The sequence below is a fragment of the Pteropus medius genome, unplaced genomic scaffold, assembly GCF_902729225.1.
Source record: "Pteropus medius unplaced genomic scaffold, Ma_sr-lr_union100, whole genome shotgun sequence".
NCBI lineage: Eukaryota > Metazoa > Chordata > Mammalia > Chiroptera > Pteropodidae > Pteropus > Pteropus medius.
The window spans coordinates 22,728,528-22,749,817 of record NW_024340692.1 but is presented as its reverse complement, the minus strand read 5'-3'; the positions used below and the strand labels follow the sequence as shown (position 1 = coordinate 22,749,817).

Sequence of the window (21,290 nt, the reverse complement as noted above, 5' to 3'; positions counted from 1 at the left end):
CAACTAGTTTAGGCCACATGAGACCCTGGCACTGTAAGGAAAATGAAGGGGAGTTATATGAATACGTAAGAATGTTCATAAGTACTTACTGCCTGTAGTTAATTCATTTCCTTAAAGATTTGCTTTTCAGGATAATATTTCAAAAGCAGAAATGATGTTTCTGTGATCATCTTGAGATGCAATCTCTGTATAACAGCATCCATTATATCACATGGGCATTTTTACAGGCACAATAATATCAAGATCAAGATATTCAGTGATTCTAGCAACTAAACCAAATATTAATACATGGAGTGTGAAACAGATAATTCTAACAGATTGAATGTGGGTGTTTTCTGGGGCTCAGAACACTGTTGCGTAGTTTTCCACTGTACTATATTTAACAGAGGCTTTTTATAATGCAGCAATACTAATTAATAATTTTTCTACTTCAGAGTGGCTGACCATGGTAGATATGATATCAGCAGAACGTATTATCAATTCTAAGAATGGCGATTTTATGTTGCATTAGTGGAAGTGGATCCTACTGCTATACTGCTGAGATGGTACAGTTTTTCCACCAAAAAATAATTGGCTTTTGTCAACAGTATCTAGAGCACCCACCATATAAAAACATAGTATGAGAAACCAGGAGAATAAAAATACAAAGCACAATTTCTCCTCAGATTCATGGAACTGTTGAAATGTATATTTGCCTGCTGACGTAATTATGCTCGATGTCTAAACCAATTTTTAGCAGAGTTCCAGAGGTTTCTTCATGGCTCACTCTATAGGACAGAATTCCTAATTTTTCCTCATCTTCCTCTTGTACACTACCATCTTGACAGGTAACCAGTGTCTACAGTATCTGGCACAGACTTCCTTTTTCCTCACTGTAGATCTTTGATTTTAGAGTGGCTGACTAAATATACAAACAGAATATGGGCCAACCTTTTTTGATTATGCATCCCTTTGATACAAATTATTTTGGCTTTTGTTGAAATTACGCTTCATAAAATTTTGAGTCCTTTGTAATATAAAACATTTTAATGTTTTTTTAAAAATTTAATTAATACTATGTGACAGTAATTCAGTGGTTTGGTTCTAAGTTCAGTTTAATTCAGTATTTATTTTTAATGTCTCATAATTGAAAGGATATCACATAAGATATGTAGCTGTCAATGGAAGGAACTGTATCATTGGCTGTGCCTACTAAATCATCGTGCTCGTTTTCAATTCCATTCACCAATTCAAAGATTTTTAAAATTGAAATTTTGCTAGTAAATTTCCATCTTCACTGATGTCAGCCAGCTGCTCTTTCAAACTAATCGAAAGGTGTTACATTATTCATCTTTAACAAATCGGTTAAAAACTCCACTGAAACTCTTTAAAAGATTTTTCACCCCAAGTTTTTCACGCGCTTACATATGATAGTTTTTGCGTCCAGGGTCACACCTTACATTGGTTTTGACAGCAAAATCACATCACAATGGAAACATTTCCAAATATCGATTTTCAAAATGCTCTTTTCACAGCACACGTTTCCTAGCAATTTCTCTCACACTATTGTTAAAATGCTCTTTGACCTTGAAGAAATAGATTAAATGTTTACTTTTATTAAAATATCAGCCAAATAGGCTGTTCCTTCATCCCATCATGACAATGGGGGGCGGGGGGAGAGAGGTCAGCATATTTAAAACACTTGTCATTTTGTAAAAGAAAAATGTGCAACTCATCTTTTTTAAGTTATCCAGTTCTAGAAAGTGGTTTGCCTTCATATAATTAGAAAACCACTTGTGGCTCAAAATATCTGATCATTCCCCTTCTCATTCTAAACTGTTGTCAGGATTCTACTCTTTAAGATAATAAAATCTGTAAATTACTAACTGGGGACATATTAGTGGAGCTATGCAGCAACACACCGAAAGTGTGAAGGAGACAGGACTCCCCAGAAACCTGCTGCCTCCCTCTCAAGACTCCTGGACACCCCGCACGACTGTCAGATGAGCGAGGGGGCCATTGTTTTTCTATCCATTAAATATAGTTAAAACTTATTATCTTTCTCCTTTTCTGATTAAACACATAGATTTTGATAGTTCTTTCTACGCCCATGGGTGATTATGTACCCCTGCTCTGGAGACCAAAGTCTCCACCAATGTTTCTCAATTCTGACTGTACATTAGACCACCTAAGGTGCGGTAAACAAACCTTGGCCACTTCCCAGACCAATTCAATTGTAATCTCCAAGGGTGGGACCTAGACATGAGTGTTTTTTAATGTTCTCTAGTTGATTCTAATGTTCATCCAAATACTAATACCTAGTACAAGTAAGTAATACTTATTATCACTTAGTACAAGGGTTACATCAGCCCTTCCACTGTTTTCTGTATCATCCTTCTGGGCTCTCAAGGCTGCTGGTGTGCCACAAACTGCAGCTGTGTCCAAAGCAGCCACAAGCTCCTAGACAGGACTATTATTGCTGTTGCATGGCACAGGGAATTTTATGGTGTACAAACATAACACTTTCACATCTACAAAGCCAAGTTAGTAGGTAGGTCTTTTCTTGGCCTTTATGCTTTATTTGTTGAGCAAAGCAGGGAACATAGCATGGTGTGGGCTTCTCATTGCAAGATAAACGAATGCTGTTGTGGAGAAGCTAGGAGTTATAGAATGGCTACCTCAAAAAAACGTTGAGTTAGAAGTGTGAGGAGGAGTGGAATCAAAAAGGTACGTTATCAATAATGTTAGTGGGAAATTCAGTTTTCGTTTTATTGCTTGCTCTGTAAGCAGTCCTACGCCATCAGATAAGAATAATAACTTTTGAATAAAATTAACACAATTATGACTCAAAGATAGTACTCATTGGCTGAGTGTGTATTCACCCTTTATCTAACATTGATAACACAGTACCAGAGTTAAAAATTTTTAAATTGTAATATAGCCACTGCCCTAAGTTCTCCAAGTGATCCCAGCAGCCCCAGTCCTATCTGGGATGCTCCTGGCCTCTTTGTAGTCCACCAGGTGGATGTGAGACATGCAAGAGAAGTCCAGAGCTTGCTCTTCTGTTTGGTCAGTGGCCATGCCATACCACTGGTTAAATATTTTCATTTCACCCCAGCTTATGTTTGAATGAGCATGTAATCATTAGGGCAAGGCATCTTAGCTATTCTCTAATCCAGTCCCAGTTACAGAAGTCAACACTTACCCTATAAAGGCTAAGAGACTAGTCAGAGGTCATACCATAGGCCCAGCCAGGCCTCCCAGCTTCCTGGACTGCTTCCACTATTCACTGCTGGTCATTATTCCTTCTTAGTCTTATTAGATCGCAATTCTGGACAGATATATCAGAGAGGAAGACAATTCAGTTCCGTTGTAGAAATATTTATTGAGTAGCCCTAGCATTGTGCTAGAATATAAGAAATATTAGATACTCCCTACCCTCACTTCCATGAAGAATTATTGCTCTCTCCCATCATTATTGACAATAGCGAGAGGCAGACGGTAGCCTACTTGGCTACAGCCTCTTATCCTCTTGAATGTCCCTTTAAAAAATTTGGCCCCTTTAAAAAATTTGTTTGTACTAGACCAACTAGGCCTGTAGACCGTTAGCTCACTTCTAGGCTTCTTGAGTCCTCTCATCCAACTCTGCCCCAGACATAGGTTGATCCTAAGTCGTGGTTTGCCCAAGACACCTGTAGTTTACACCTTTTGCCCCAGCATCCCACCAGTTCAGCATTTGCTCCAGTGTTTCATTTTTTAATGAAGCATTCTCTTTAATAGCTGCACCAAAAAAAGCCAGGATGGATTTGATAGACTTTCATTTTGTATTGCCAGATTTTGCCCATGCCATTGAACAGATTTCTCACTTTAACACTTGGTTAAATCTGAAAGATGTTCCAACTCTTTTCCAAATCCTTCCCAGATGCAGTGCAACTCTATCTCTCTTTCAAGACAGCACGTGGGAACTCATTGCTAATATGGAGTCAGTTTGGAAAAGAGTGATGAGGGGCGGTCAACTCCTTTCAGCCCCTGAGGTAGTATAGAGGATGTGGCGCTGCTGTCTTTATCATCCGTATGCAGTTATTAGTCAATCAGGCTGTGATCTGGTCTGTCTGTAACTGTGAGGTCCACTAAAACACCACACCGTCATTGAGCAGGATCAGTGGGAGATTATGTTAGGTGTCTGTGAAAAATCAAAGCTGAGCAGTCTTGCCACGGTGGTCTGAAAACTTTTGCTTCAATGGCTTTATCATTTATTGTTTGTTGTACATCTTTTAGTGTTTGTTTTGTTTGATCATGCTTTTATTTTGCAATAAGTCTTTTGGGCCATAATAAGCTTTAAAAAATACCTGAAAATGCATGTTTAGCAAAAAATTAAATACAGAATTTTTGTTTCTCAAGAAAGTTAACGATAATGTGTAACTTATACAAAATGGTTTGTCGATATTTAGCATCCACCATTGTAGCCATAGTGATATCATCAACCACACACAATTGAAAGGACACAGATCTGAAAAACTATCAGCATCTACTTCAAAGGTTAGCGGTTATTTTCAGAAGATTATGCCCAAAGATGATATTTTAACACTAAATGTATTTTTATACCACTTTGTGAAGCATGACTTTTCATTTAGATCAACTGACTTTCCTTCCAAATTAATTTAACTCATTTTTATCCCAACTTTTCTTATACATGTACAAAAAATGAAGCAATAGCTATTAATCTCTTAAATCCCTTAGCAAAAGAAAATCTTTATACATAGCTCTTGTTTTGATTTCCCCCTGCCCCTTAATTCATGGGATCAAGGTGAATTTTGAAAGTTCATTCTGGTAAACTGAAATATCCATCATATTTTGAATAATACGACAAATGCTTTTGCTACTTAAAAAAATGTTTAAAATAAAAGTATTTTGTGATAATTACATAAATATAGTTCTTGATGGTGCATGGTGACATGATAGATAAAACACTTATTAAATTAAGAAGCCTGTGGAGCAGAAATGTACTTGAAATTAGTTATGACTCACATATAAGTCATAATTGTGTCCAAGCAAGCTATGATAATCTACTAGTCATGAGTTTCATCTCCTAAAAGTATTTGTAAAAGAATAATAGTATCAACTAATACATAAAAATAGTTCCTATGAAAATATTTGAACTGAAGTATTTACATATTTGCATTTGAAAAAATAATGGAGTAAAGAATAACTTCCATTTAGCCCAATTTGTTCTGGGCTTCACAAATATTTCAGCCCCTAAAAGAGGATATCTCTGAATTAAAAATATTAAGATCTATAGAGAAAGACCCAGTTGAAAATGTTAACAGTTTCAAATTTATTAACCTAAATGGTTAATCCAATTTCGAAGAATATTACAGGCATTTTTATGAAATACTTAAATATACAATATAACCATGTTGAAAAAAATACAGTCTTCTGAAAACTGTCAGGGACACAATATTAGGAACAGATATAGCTAAGAACATGACTAAATGAAATGAATGAACTAAGAAAAATTCTGCTCATTTTTTTTTACTTTAACCTACACATATATATGTAAATTTTACTTTGAAAAATTTTATATTTGAGAACATTTTAATAATATCAATGTAATAAGAATGATTTATTGGTCAATGAATAGTATTTCAAACATATATAACATTAACTTTTTAGTAACCATGTTCATACTCAAAAGTGTCATGTTGACTATAAACTATATCATCATGTTCTCATTAGAAAGTTACAGGTTTCTCAACATTGGTCCAAGTAATTTACAATTGATTTTTTTCCACAATCTTTCTGAAATTTGGGTCCTTTCTCAAAGTGACAAATTATATAACTTATTTACCCTCAAAAAAATATTATTTTAATTTACCAGAAAAAAATAATCCCTAGTGAGATGTAGGTTTCTTTATTTTTCTTACATTCTTGCTACTTAGATTCTAAACATTTCATTACTCTACTTCATAGGACAAGTCGGCACCATTTCTGTCCTTTCTTTTTACATTCTTTCTTTTGGAATCTTTTCTTGCTCTCTGAATTCAAGGGATATTTAAATAAGCATACTAAGAAGCTTCTTTTCTTCACAAGGTTCTGGCACCATGAACCTTTCACTTTCAATTCTCCTGAACACAATTTCTGAAGCCGCAGCGGTCAGGTTTCACATCGGATGTCCCAGAAAGATTATTTCCTGTGCAGGACTCTTGAATTCCTGAGAGCATCTGGGCCACCCTTCCTTAAGAAGCTTGTTCTTTTTATTTTTTTCTGGCTTTGTTTGAAAGTCTACCAAGCTGAACAAGGGAATCATCTTTATCTATTTTTCCTGTTGTCAAACAAAATAAAATCCCAAACCAGCAGCAGCATGCTCCCTTGGTTAATAAGATTGTAGGAGGACAGACATTGCAAAGGGCTAAACGATTAGGTTTTTCTGAGACATAATACCAGGAAACGAACCACATGCAAAAAGTAATCTCAAAAAGAAAGATGATCTGATTCCGTAAAGCAGGCATTTACCTAGGATGCTAGAGTTGGGGGAGCATCAGTCAATTAATTGTTTTGTTTGTGTAAAATCAACCCCCAGTTAGTTCTTGGGAGTCTTTCTCTAGTCAGCATTTTTCAAAATGTGATCAATGAGAAGACCAGGCTCAATGACTGATCTGAGGGAGAAAAAGCTGCCATGGACAAATAAGTTTGAGAAATACAATAATATCTTCAACCCTACCCTGTGCTCATGTGTTCCTAACACCATTACCCTGTTAAAGGTTCTGAGTTCTGCAGTAGAGACATCTATTTGACTTTTTATAACCATCATTGTACACATTTATCTGATTTTGACTTTAGAACCCGTTTTTCAAATAAGCAGCCATTAAAATCCCAAGTAACTAATGTTCCTCAAATATTCTTTGATGGCAACTGTACAGGTATACCTAATTATTTTGAATGTTAATGAATATGCATATCTTTAAAAGAGTCCCCTCTTCTAATTTCTTCTTTATCACTGAATTTGTATGAATTTTTTGAAAATAAACTTTTATAGTACTCATTTTATATATATATACACACACATTGATATGTAGTTATATATTCCCATAGTATGATATCGCTGTCATCATCATGAAGGTAATAAGTAGCATTTCAAATAGTGTAAAATTTTATATTGCATCCCAAGATTTTATGCATCTGAGGGCAAAATTCTTTGTAATGGAACCATGCAATTACATCAGTCAACAGAATTGCTGGGTTTATGTTATGCCATTCTGCATCAGGTATCTGAAATACATGTCATTGATACCGATCATTATGACATGGCAGACAAACATGAAGAAGGAAAAAGATAAGCAAAGAACAAAATAGAAGAATATATTACATGGAAAAAATTATAGTGGTATGACTAAAAAAGAGGTTGAGTTCTTTAAAAGAAAAATACTATTTTAAATAAAAAAAAAATAAAAGGAAATATTTCCTTTACCCAAGAAGGAATCCATTGGATATCAAAATAAGCAAATACAGCTTACAGTGAAGCAAAGCCAAAGGAAGAAAAATACTTTCAGCAAATTTTGGGGGGGAAACAGTATACCTTATAGTCATTAATTACATGGCAAATACTATAATGGAGATTAATAATAAAAATTAATGATGGAAGAACAAATTTAATAATGGTATAATAAATTTGTAAAATCTTAGTGTAGAATAATATGTGACAGTTTAGCAAACTTTCTTACCTAATTTTATTTAACATAAATTCTCTGCTTTATCAGTGTCTAGTGCATTACCTGACACATGGTAGATAAATGTTATTGATATATTTATTAATGGTAATTTTGAGATACTGCAAGAATTCAGGTAATTATACTTGTTTTAGGCATTTTACTATCAACTCTTTTAATTTCCTAACATCCCTACAATATATTACTTGCTCCATTTTATAGATGAGGAAGCTGAGGTTCAGGAAGCTTGAGTGATGTGCATAAAGACACAGGGCTGGAATGTGACAGTTATGATTGAAGCCTGGTTTGATCTCAAGCTGTTGTTCAGTCTTCCTCTTCTCTCCTGGTTCTCTGGATTTCTCAGTAAGAGATTCAGTGGTCTCCTCATATACCAGGATGAAGAAGGACATGGGTGCTTAGCAAAGGAAAATCAGTAAATCCCTAGCTCTGAAGGATTCTACATGGAGGATTTATAAGCTTCATCAGAGACTCCAAAAGGCTGTGTCACGTAGTAATTTGTAATTTTGCTGAGCCACAAGTTAAATCATAAACACGGAGAGGCTGAACTGTGGGAATGAATCACTTGCTGCGTGAACCCAGCTAGCAGCAGCTCAGTGTGACTTTGCTGTTCTGTGTCATTTATGCAGTAATGCTCATAAAAAGATGCATCCACGACTATCCCTATGTTTATAATGCACTTAATGAAGGTCAGCTGTTCAAATTGTGATGCAGTCAGAGACGGTGATGGTCTAAGAAAGGACAGTTCTTGTCCAAGTTTTCTATAGGAAATTTTATACTAAGGGGTGCTCGCAAATTTGAGGACCCAGAGATCCAATATCCAGTTTGATCTCCAGAATATTATTTCACATCTGAGCCAATTAAGGTTTGGGTGGCTTGCCCAAGGCCACAGAAGCTAGTAGATGTGTACACCGCAGTTTGTTTTCTCTGCTATTTTTCCTTGTCTTTTGCTTTTTAAATAACTAGTAGCTTTAGGTGATTAGGCTTTGCCTGTACATGCATTCTGTCCTCTAACACTCTAAGATAGGTGCTGTTATTACCCCATTTCACCGATGTTAAATAGCTCGCCCAAGGTCAAGCTCAGTTTGTACAATGTGAAGGTAGGATTACAATACAGCAATCTGATCTCAGAGTTCATTCTTTTACCTTGTACTTCCTTTGAGCAGAGAACAAAACAAAAAGCCTAGGATTCTTTTTTCACAGTTTATTTAGGAGTCTGCAGTTTGTTTTTTCTCTAGAGTCAAATGCCAAAATGAAAATAAGCACCAAGGAAAAAAAGAGATGATGTGAGTCTCAGTTCAGAATTAAAACGGACTCTGACAGTGTTTCACGGACTTTTTCCAACTTAGAGGTGTGTGTTGGGCATCTCTCTAAACAGAACAGATTTAATGGGTTGAATATTTGTGTCTAAGAGCTTCCACAAATGTGGAAATTACCATTTGGTTTTCTACTTCTGGAGTACAGGAGCTGGAATAGGTGTAACATTCCAGCCTAAAACCACGCTAAGGTGTTAATGAGTTTTTGAAAATCCTTCCAAAGTGACTGTAAGATCCTTTTTGTTTCATCTTAGTCTGTGGAAAGAGTAAGACCCACTTTGGTGGAACTCGGTTCTTCCTTCCCTTTGCTGAAGTAACCATGGAAATTTCAACATATCTTAGGATTTACCTGAATTTTATGACCACCAAATCATGAAAACAAGCTATTACCACATTGGCATATCTTGTGGTTTCCATGTGGTCTTTCCCTAGAATTCTGCCAGAGTTCCTGAGTAGCTACTTAGTTCTCACAATGTTTCCTCTGAGACTTGCCACCAGTTTGCTAAGAATTCTGAAAGCCAGCATTCACCATTAAATATTTCCATCCAGTGTGCTCAGCTGTAACTTAAAAAGAAATAGAATTATATTTTACATTTTGTTTTTATGATTAATTAACTCATATCTGTTTAGATTTTTTGTGTACAGTGTTCATAATAAAAAGGATAGTTGTAATCGACTTGTTATTTATAATATTAGAAATGACTTCTTTCCTTTTTATCATAGTCTTTTTCATTAGTATTGTTTATTTTTACATAATTACTTATAATTTTTACTACTATTCACATTGGACATTTGGGAAAAATTGAAAAGGGTCTCATTCATCTTCTTACTCTAGCATATTAAAAAACGTTCTTTCTGTATACAGAATATTATTAAAAAAGTGAGCAGATTAAACTTCCATTGGGGACATTTATATAGGCAATTTTAAAATTCTATGTGTATGTTGAAAACTTCTGTCATACTTTTAAATAACTTAGAGAGAACTTCACTTGAAATCTCTTACATAAATGCAAATTATATAGCTGATTATATTTGAATGTCATTTTCCAAAAGAGTAAGGATAGAATTAAACAACAAAGCTTAGGAGGCAGTAAAAGTGACTTAGAAATTCTGACCTGGGTAAATGCAAAGTGGTGATCTGTGTTTTTTGAGGGCTATATACTTTCATGGATGCTGGAGGTTGACTTCTAAGTTATGGTTCATAGCTGGTATGTTTTATATTATAGCTTTCACTTTGGAGATTAATTTGAATTAATAGTGTGAAACTTCCTCACTAGACTGTCTCCCCCCTGTTCCCTCTCTCCCTCAGCTAAAAGAAAGTGCCATGTTTATTTTGTCCAGCAAACCTTTGTTCATCTATTCTTTCTTTTTGGTTGAAAGCATCACACGTTTTCATCTCTACCTGGTAGATAAACCATATCTTCTTTGTGACACCTTGTTTGACCTCCTTTGTCTGTACTGAGTTCTACTTGCTCAATCCACATGTAGCATTACTCATGTACAGACTTAACTGTGATCTGTTCTATATTGTCAGGCACTGTTGAGAATAGTGAAGTCTTGTTTCAATAAATGATATTATGTGCTCCTAGAGAGACCATGTCATAACTGTATTCATTGTAGATGTGTTTATTATATATTTATATTCATAGTTTATGGCTAGATGAAACCTTAGACAAATAATTTGGTCCAATTGCTTCATCTTATGGACAAGAAAAATGAAATTATAAAGATGTAAAAGAGTTTCTTCTAAGGGTTATAGCTAGTGTTAGGGTTAAAGCTGAGACTAAAAGTTAGATGTCCTGATTTTCAGTATAATACAGTTTCCACTCTTCCTTGCATTTGTCACTCAACAAATATTTAGCATCTACCAGGTGGCAGGCACTCTGCTCAGCCATGATACTGCAATGCTGAGCTTGTCTTTGAACTTAAACTGTGATTGGGGAGGAAGATATTAACAAATACCACAAATACATGTAAACCAGCTGCCGGGATAAGAGCTGTTAAGGATTATGTAGTGCAGTGAGAATTGGTAATGGATGGAAGATTTCCTCAAGAAACTATCACCTGTAGAACTTGGTATTTATATGATTTGTTAAATGCACTTAAATTAGACAGACATTTGTTGTACATTCACTCTGGTCGGATCCCAAAAGAAATTAAGAGTCAGTTAAGCTACAGCCTCTGCACTCAATGTATAGTCTATAAGAGGGATAAGTCAAGATGTAACAATTAACATAAAGCAAAATGTAGAAGTTCCATGGTTCAAAAAGAACAAGAGATCACATTTTTAGGGAGAGGAGGAAAATCAGGAATAACTTCCTGTAAGAGATGGCGTATGATACAGTCCCAGAACAAAAGCTAAAGAAGGTACAGAAGGGAAGAGGGAAGACATTCCAGACATAGGAAGAAGCAAGCAGAGATAGACCCAATTAGGAAATTATAATTTTCTGAATAAAAATTGTTTCATTTTTACAGGAGCAGGCTCTCAGTGGAAAGTTACAGTAATACACTATTGAGAATATTGTCTTTATTTAAATACCTTACAGTTAACTGAAATTAAGGATAGAAAGGTTGAAAATTCCCTCTCATTCCTACTACTAGAACATATAATCCTGTGCTTTGGTTGGCTGCCATCTGTATGGACCATTCCTCCCATTCCCATGCCCCATGGGAACCATGTCCAGTTCCTTAATTGCTATATTACTTAGCATCTCAATGGGGTCCAATAAACATTTAACCATAATAGTGAAAAGTATCTGGTATTTTGAAACTGTTTTCTCTGGCAGAAGCTAACTTCTCTAGAAACAGAAACAGAACTTCTTTTCCAAGTGACATGGCTGGCTTAGTGTAGTGAGTATGAAATTTGCTTTTAAAATACTGTCTACATTAACCTGTGTCACTACATAGCTGTTACCCAGTTCAGAGAAAGGTTCAACCATTTATCCCTATGGATAGTTTAATAGTTTGTCAAAATAGTGTAGAAGAGTGCTGATAACTACTTAAATATTACCATGTATTAACCAGTGCCCAGCACCATGTTCTAGGTTCTGAGCAGGACATAGTGTTACTGGTCAAGCTTATTAGGGAAGCAAATGGAAAAGACTCTTTAAGAACAAATGCTACAAACGAATGGCCCCCAATCAAACTCAGGCACAGATACACTTTATCTTTTATAGGGTTGCTAAGGTTTAAAATTAGAGATATTTTACAGAAAAATCTAGATTTTTGGCTTCCATCGAAAAATTGGAAGACCTGGCAACAATGGACCTGAATTCTCAATGGCAGCAATTATTTGGAGCTAAGTGGCAGCTGCCCTCTTTAATTAGTGATCGTATTTCTCGGTGTGCCACGATTCCCATCACTCACTATTGCCTGTATCCAGCCCGTTTTACTCTCTTTTATAGTTTTCTAGCCCTTACGAACATCTGTTAATGACTCGTGCTTTGGAGTGACCCTTGCTTCTGTGGGACTCTTATCTTTGGTTTCCCATAGCAATTCTGTAGACAGCCAGGCAATTAATTATGATCACAATGCATCTGTGTGGTTCTCTATACGCGATGGTTCTGAAACTTTTGCATGCATCAGAATCATCTCAAGGGCCTCTTAAAATAGAGATTGCCAAGCCACGTTCATTTGCATTTCTGTCCGATTCCCAGGTGATGCTGCTGGTGAGTGGACCACCTTTTGAGAAGCACTGATTCTACAGATTATAACACAAAACAGAGTCACATGAGGCTGGTGGGGCAGTGTGTTCCCCACCAGGAATAACTTTTGGAAGGATTAAGCAATTTACCCAGGTCATAAGAAGAAGCAGAGTCTGATTCAAAACCCTATCTTTAAGAGTATATCTAGTAGGAAACCATCAATATATCCCCACTACTGCCCCCAGTTGCCCTCCAGAATCCTCCAGAGAACCTTGTAATATAGATATGCCCATGGGTACTCTAATTTAGGATTATACTGAAGGTGATCATTGTCAAGTCTCAGGACACAAAGAGTTAGAACATGATCGTGTTTAGTAATCAAGAGCAGAAAAGCAGTGGTTGGATCTTGATGGTTGACATACCTGCTGGACAAGGTGGAGGAGACCCACACAACAAGTGTTTTGTGTTTGGAGGAGGTCTAATTCAACAGGTCAAAGGCAGAGCAGATGGGTCTAGTGCAGTCTTTGGTATCAACACAGACCAACAGGTGCTATGGAACCAATTGGAACACACCACTGGGGATTCATTGGGGAGCCAGTGATGCTTCTGAAGGGTGAATCTCACGAGAAACTGGAGTGGGACTAGGGAACAGGACTCCAGGTTAGCAAGATCGCTGGTGGAATAACAAGGCAGGTTGTCTGGATAGGGACTTAGGTATAGAAAGCAAGTACAAGGATCTGTTTTCCAAGATTGGGGTCCAGGGTAGAGCTGGGGCTTCTCAGTTCCTAGATGAGATTGTTAAGATCAGAGGAGAACTAGCAAGGAAGGTGGTTTCTTCAGTCTTAGTATGTAGGGCTTCTTAAAATCTTATTAAAGTCAAGATTAGTCTAATGACATAGGGCCCTGCCACTCATGAGAAGAGAAGGAAGGAAAAGGGGCCTAACATAGATTAAATTTACTAAAATTCAGTCTGCTTAAAACTCTTATGAAATGAATAATTAGGTCATCATGTGATCATGATAGTCATTCACTAACCTAGTTCAAAAGTTTGTGTTTCTATGTAAAATCAAGACTATTTGAATAAATTATTAGCCATCTGCCTCTAATTTCCAAGGTAATTAGTTATTATATTTGTTTGCATATTCATGTGTATGTACAATTTGCATATATATTACATTCATGAAACCTATTTTAATTGGAGTTATTAAGCAGGGGTATATATTATGGTTGATTTGGGGGGGGGGAGGGGTGACCATACATTTTTATATCAATCTTATTGAAAAATTTTTAATCTCTTTACCTCTTTCCTGCTTAATGTTGTATAATGAAATAACGAAGTCCTTTTTCCTTGTTAAAAAATTGAATAAGGTCCTCAATCTGATAATGTAGATAAGGCAGGTATAAAATACAGATTTTATAAGTTGAGGTCTGTGGGAATGGAGTGAGAATGGTTTCTGTTGTTCAAATTAAATCATTATTACTATTAACTGTTTTTCTAGTGGTTTTATACCTTATCTCAAAAGCGAACTATAGAAACTAGTCCTGAGTAGTTGAGGAGTCTAATTGAGTTCCTGCTAAGAAATAATACCCATGGGCTGTGTATATTATGCATCTGATTATAATAAACTATAAACAGAGGGGATAATTATTCCTGTCTTTTTTCATTTAATAATATTAATTGCATTAGAATTATGATAATCACTGAAAAACGGTCACATTCCTTGTTCCAATGAGAGCTGAACACTCTGATTTCTTCTAGTCATCTTTAAGTAGCCTCAAGATTTACTCTACAGGGAAAGATGAGACTGGATTTCCTCAAAAAAATAAAATAAAATAAATAAGGCATTACTTTATTATAAACCAGTTTGTCAATTGTGTACAATGTAACATGCGAACCAAAGGCACTTTTCAAAGTGATGGAAACGAGATTAAAACTGCTATTGTTTTGTTTTTTGTTTTTTTTTTAAATAGGCTCATGCACAATTAGTTCGAGAAGTTGATGTGGAGAAGGTGTCTGCTTTTGAGAATCCATACGTAGATGCAATAAAGAGTTTATGGAATGATCCTGGAATCCAGGAATGCTATGATAGACGACGAGAATATCAGCTATCTGACTCTACCAAATAGTAAGTATTCACCCAGGACATCCTTTGGATCTTTCTCTACTTTCATGTGCAGGTGCTCTGCAGTGGTAACTCTTTGTTCTGTGCTTTTTATGTAGTATCTGATTCAAACTTGAAAGTTAGGAAGTATCAATATTAAACTTATGCCAACCTCATAGAGGACTGGCATCAAGAGTTAGGGAGTGGGTTTTTTTTACTGTTTTCTGTTGGGAAAACAAACTCTAGAAGACTCTAGGAATCTGAGTTCACTAATCCATCTCTTTCCCCAAATTGTAAACCAGCAATTCTCAAACACATACTCCCTTATGATATGAAATCTTGTAATCATAATTTTTAATAAAAATTTCTAATCTTATTCTGCGCTAGGAAACACCTACACACAGTAAAAACTGCAAACAAATATGTTTGATTATTGCTTCTAAAACATCAGACTTCCTAGTTTCCAGCTTCCAGTTTCTTGACTGCTTTCTGGGAGCCACTATTATGTTGATGGATAGGTTTGCCTTTGCATGAAAATTGCATATGAGTCTAATTTTGTATGCATGCCAAAATTATTTTGCGAGCTGTCAGTCATGTGTCCTCGGAGAGATTTGCATCCTAGAGAGATCTTTGAGTTCTCTAGATTAAATCCCACCTAACAAAAAGAAAGTAGAGATTTGGCAGTCACTGGATTAATGTAATCAATGTAGTCAGCAATCTAGATAATCAGGCGCCTGAAAAATAGATTTTTTTGTGGTATTTAGCCAGATTTCTGTCTACATTAATTATGTTAACCAGCATTCACCTCTTGTGTTGGTTTTGGGCAAACAGAAGAATGGGTAAAAAATATGTAGCTGCCTCAGGCCAGTTCATATGATGAAATGACCCTCTGGATGAGAGCAGGATCATGGGGAAAATAAGGATCCCAGTAGGCTGATTGGCATCACTCAGTAATGCATAGAAGATCCAAGAGCTGTTCAGCTTTGTTTGTTTGTTTGTTTTCCTATGCTTTTACCCTAGTTCCAGGCATTTGTATAAGATAAGTTATAATTTGGGTCAGACACAGAAATGTTGCCTGGGCAAAACAGTTCTTGTATTTTTAAAGTAAATTTGAATTACATAATTCTGGATTGTGACATAGAGTGTTCATGAGCATTGTGTCAATCATACTTTATCTAATGTAAGCCCCTCACGTGCCTCTGAAATGTGTGCTCTCCTCGTTCCTTATTTTCTTTTTCCTTCTTCCACACCTTCACGTTCTTTCTATTCCCAGTCTTTCTCATCTGCTATCTAACTGCCTGCCTTCATCCCTCTTCCCCATCTTCCTCCCTCTTTCCTTCCCTCCCTCTTTTCCTTGCTCCTGACCTCCTACTATATGTTTCTGTGAGCACAAAGATGAAAAAGATGCATTCAGCTCTTGTCTGTTCCAAATTCTGCCCCCTCAACCTTTGACCAGCTGTCTTTCTCTTACTTCCTGCACCCTCTGTCCTTCTGTTTCCTTTGCCATTTCAAATTTCATCTATCTCCCCATGTTGTTGTTGTGCTTTATCCCTCATTCCCTGTTCCTGCTCATTATGTCTTCTCTTATCATCTTGTTTACCCCTCTGCCCTCATCACTGATTCTCCTTTAATTCCTCTTCACTTCTCACTTTGCCACTGTGATGCCACTCCTGGCCCTTACTAATGAATAAATCTTCCATTTTAAAGGTATATTTATTAATTAATTCTCTACCTCTCATCATTTCTAACCTCTGTCTTTTTATCATAAATCCTGTCTCTTCCTCCTCTCACCTGTTTCATTCTTTACCTGTCACTTATATCTATTCTCCCTACAGAGAGGACTTGCTATTTAGAGCATCAGGGCACCAATGTTTAATAATTATGTGCTTACCAGGATTAGGTCTCCCCCTTAGTCAACTGTTTTGCCTTCTGCTCCCGGTATAGGCCCTCTGAGAGATTCCACTTTGCCCCGTGGACACCTTTATTAGCTACTATGGTTATATTCTTGATACAAGGCTCTACCACATGTCTAGTGGCATTCCCTTAGTTTAGATTTGTGGATTACTAAACAGGTACACATTACTTACTATGAGAATTGGATGCTGCCACATCTACTGCTTTAGGACCAAGATCTATCCATCCGAGACAGTTTCTCCAGGCCCCTGTTAAAGCTGTGATTCTGGGAAAGCCACCATCTTAGAATGCTGTCATATACTCCGTGTCGACCATAACCGCCTGCTCTTGGGGCACATTGCTCATGCTAGAGCTAAAGATGTTGGGGCACCTGGGACAGGCTAATCTAAACCTTTCAAATGATTATTCTTTAAACAGTTCTTTCCCCTAATGAGAAATTGATTTTCTAAACTATGTGTGGGTATATGTGTATTCACATACACCTAATTCTTTTTTAACCATATATTTATGCAGAAATAATAAAGCAAATTATAATATGTTCTTATACCCATATTTCAGTATGCATCCCTTAAGGGGAAAAAGAACATTTTCTACATCCTAAATATAAAAGTAATTATCAGTTACTTTTATAATTCTAAACCTAGTTCATATTCAGACTTCTCATTTTCTTCCAACATGTCCTTTAGAGCTGGTCAATTTTAGGACTATACATTGCATTTGGGTTGTGTCTCTTAAGTCTGTTTAAATGTAGTAGAGGCTTATTTTGCATTTCACTGGCTTGAATTGGCCTGATAGCCACCTCATGTCATGATTTAACTTTCTCTTCTGTCTGTTGGATTTTCTGCAAACTAGAAGTTACATTTGAAGACTTAATTAGATTCAAGTTAAACATTGAGTAGAATGCGTATTATGCAGTGATGTGCACTGGTTTACCCATCGTTGGTGAAGTTTCACCCCAGTATTAGGACACTGACACCCTAATTCTCTAGAAAACTCTGTTTACTTTAAGGAGAATAGAACCAATCAATTTTTGCTAGTTAGGTTAAGAGTTGTATGTGGAAACCTGAGTTATCTGGCTCCGTATTTCTGATCTCTTCCCAGGAAGTTTCAGCACTTTTTTTTAATTTTTAGTTTCAAGCATACAGTACATTGGTTAGACATTTATATAGTTTATAAAACGATCCCCCTAATTGCTCTTTCTCTCCTCTGACTCTCCACCTAGCCATTACATTAATGCTAACTGCATTCCCTATGCCATACTCCCCATCCCCGTGACCATCTATCAGCCACTAATTTGTACGTCTTTAACCCTTCACTCCTTTCTCTCAGCACTCTTTATAGATCACTGATGGAGGAACCCGGCTGGCCTGCCTTTATCCTACTACATCAAAGGCCTGAGTATTAGTCACCATATTCTTTCCCCATCTTAGTCCCGGGCAGTTTTCTTGAGCCAGGAAAACTCTCCCAGCTCAAGGATAGGACAAGTAGCATTTTAGATTCACCCGATTGCTGCTGTGTTCTACATATTTTTTCCAGTATAGTCCCTGCAAATACTCTGTGAACTACAGGGAGAACACTAATGAGGATATAGGTCCCATATTTTGAGCATCTCTGATTCCTAGTACTGAATGCATTTTCACAGAATAACTCAAAATAATTCCTTTCTCTCTATTCAGGTTAGTTGTTATGCCTTTTCCTTTCTGACTTTTTTGTGTACGTTCTGCTGGTGTGTCTTACCTCCTTTACTTCATGTGGGGTTCCTATGTTCTTTTTGCTCTCTTTACAATTAAAATAAATTCTTCATTAATGTTGTGGACCTAATTTCTTATACAATATCATTACCTTACTGAAATCTCTCTGGATTTAGGACCGCCTTCTCTGAGTACACCATCTCTAGTTGTGGGTTTTTAGTTTAGATTTAGAGGGAACACAGAGATATCCAATTTCTAGCAGTGTGAGAATTGGGGCCTGCCAGGCACGTCTGCTTAAAGTTTGGAACATATCAGTTATTCTCTCCAGGACCGTGCTGGTTGTCAGAGTCAGCACAGGCCCCTTGCCAGGAATACTGAGCAGAGGCCAGGCATGCCTTTCTTCTTCTATCTAGTGAGCTCCTATTCATCCTTCAAGACCCAAATCAGGAGTCCCACGCACTGTAATTCTCACCCAGCACCAAAAATAGTGAGTTGCTTTGCCATCTGTCTTTGTACACATCTCTTTTGTATCTGTTATCATGTTTACTAAAGTCTATCTACCCTAACCTTACTGCTCATGTTTGACCTTTATAGATGAAATAATAGATGCGTAATTTCCACTGTTTTAATGACCATGATGTAGATGCTATCTCTCTTCAGCCATTATGGATGAACAGTGAAGTTTCAGAGCTAAAGACATTCAAGTCTTTTTTCCTGCTGTTTTTGAATGTCAGATCTGGAAAGCTGTATTATCAAAAACAATAATAGCTGCTATTTGCTTAACACATGCTATGTTAGAGTCTGTGCTTAGTTATTTATATGAGTTATTTCATTTAATCTTCAAAGCCACCCAAAGTGGTAGACATTTCTTATTATCCCCATTAAACAGAGGAAGAAACCTGGTCTCAGAAAGGTTGAGTAACTTGTTCAAGGTCACACATTTAGTAAATGATAGGAGTAGGAGTTAAATTAAGATTTGCTGTCTCCAGAGCCCAAGTTTTTAACCACTGTGAAATACAGCCTCACAGAGGATGAATGGATGGGAGATAGATAGATAGATAGATAGATAGATAGATAGATAGATAGATAGATAGATAGATGGATGGATGAGTGGACTAAATAGATCAATATGTATGGTTAGATAAATCATTCACCATGAAAGGTACAGTTATTTATTAATCCTTATCAGCATTGCCTATAGGTAATCTCATATGTATAAAGAGGGAAAATTATATTGAATTTACTAAAAAACAGACCCAGCAGGGTTTTTATTATCATCCCAAAATATAGCCATGTTTAACAATGCATCAACTAATTATTCATACAACGTGGAAGATGTTCTGAGTCATAGTCTTAACCCCTCTTCAACCCCTGTACTCCATACAGTAACTTTTTGCTGTAGTCGAAAAGAACAAATAAGAAGGACACAATAAAATGATTTAAGCTTCCCTTTTTCTACTTTGATTAGCCAACTTGCTGATCATAATAAGCAATCAGATGTCTCAAAAAATAGGCAGCACTGGTAGAAACAAGGAGGTGGGAAATTCCAGACGATGAGTAAGCAGTTTGGGATAAGTTTGCAATTGGCTTTAATTTGGGCCATTCTTCTAATTCTTTTCAGTGCAAGAATAAAAGCAGTCTAAGGTGCTGAAGAGTTTTGCAGATTCTTTTATTAACTTTTTTGTTATCGATTAAAAAAAAAAAACCCAAGGGCTCCACATATCTTTAGATAAAGAGCACAATAAACAGATGGCCGTGGATTACTTTTTTTTTTTTCTGGGGTTCACCACCTGCTTTAATAAACTAAGACTTTAGGTCAAATGAGTTCACTGTTTACAGTACCAAAAGCTCCCTGACATTAGCCAGAGAACACAAGTTTCATCGTATTGACTTATAGTGAGAAAAATCCTCACTCTGCAGGCTTTTGGCAAAAGTGTGCTCTGTGTTCAATTTAAGAGACCAAATAATTCCTAATCTCGCTTTACTGAAGTCCCCTTTAAGGAGTTCAGTAGATCAGATACCTTCTTGAAATTTTCACATGCTCCAGAGCCCATAAATCCAAAGCACATGAATAAATTGGCTTTGGGGCATAACTCAGCATTGGAGTTTACTTCTAACTTCATGCTTAAATTTTTAACTTAATTTTAAAATGCACAAGGAATTTGAATGTTGAATTTCAGAGGTAGGTCAGCACATCTATGTGATTTAGGGCTGAATCCTTCTTGAAGAGGTATCTTGCTATAAAAATTTCCTCACTGATGAGCCAGATAATTGAACTTCAGAGAGCATTGACTCTGCCTCTCACAGCCATCTTGACTTTGCTCTTGATCTGATGAGAAAAAGAAGTATAAGCCTACTGCAGGCTTTCAGAAGCAGACAAGACTTTTATATGGTAAGAACATTGGGTCAGAGTCTAGCCAGCAGTCAGATACCTTCTGCCTTTAACCACTTCTGGGGCCTGGACTAAGTAGAAGCCTCACTTGCCTTGGAAACTGGTATGTGTTCTATAATCTCAAAATTCTCTTCTAAATCCCGAAGTCCTTTGATTCCACTACAGTACAATGCCTTTAACTGAGGAACCATTATCCTATGCAGTCAAGTGAAAACCTGGCACCCCCAAATTTACCTGAAAATGTAATGAACAGAGAAATTATTCTTTATGGTTAAATAACTAAAAATGCTATCTGAGACTCAGAAGAGGGCAATGATCTTGAATATGTTTGCTCTTTTCTAAAAAATGACAATAACACGGGGTGTCATTTTTTCACATAAGTGACATATTTACTTCTTGTTTTGTTTTGTTACCTAATGAGCCAAATAACCTTTTGCAAGAATTAATAAACAAAACAAACAAAAACCCCGTATTTGTTTTCTGCAGTGAACTCTGATGAATCTAAGGTCTTAATTATTCCTTTTTCAG

General features: G+C 36.4%; 1 protein-coding gene across 1 annotated transcript in view; it reads left to right on the top strand.

Moving 5' to 3' along the window:
* The window catches only part of LOC120588271 (guanine nucleotide-binding protein G(q) subunit alpha), a 270,517-nt gene that overhangs the window by 168,849 nt on the left and 80,378 nt on the right, over positions 1–21,290 (top strand). Inside the window, exon 3 of the mRNA XM_039845612.1 lies at positions 14,635–14,789. Coding sequence (XP_039701546.1) covers positions 14,635–14,789 — 155 coding nt within the window. The remainder of the gene's footprint in view (positions 1–14,634; positions 14,790–21,290) is intronic.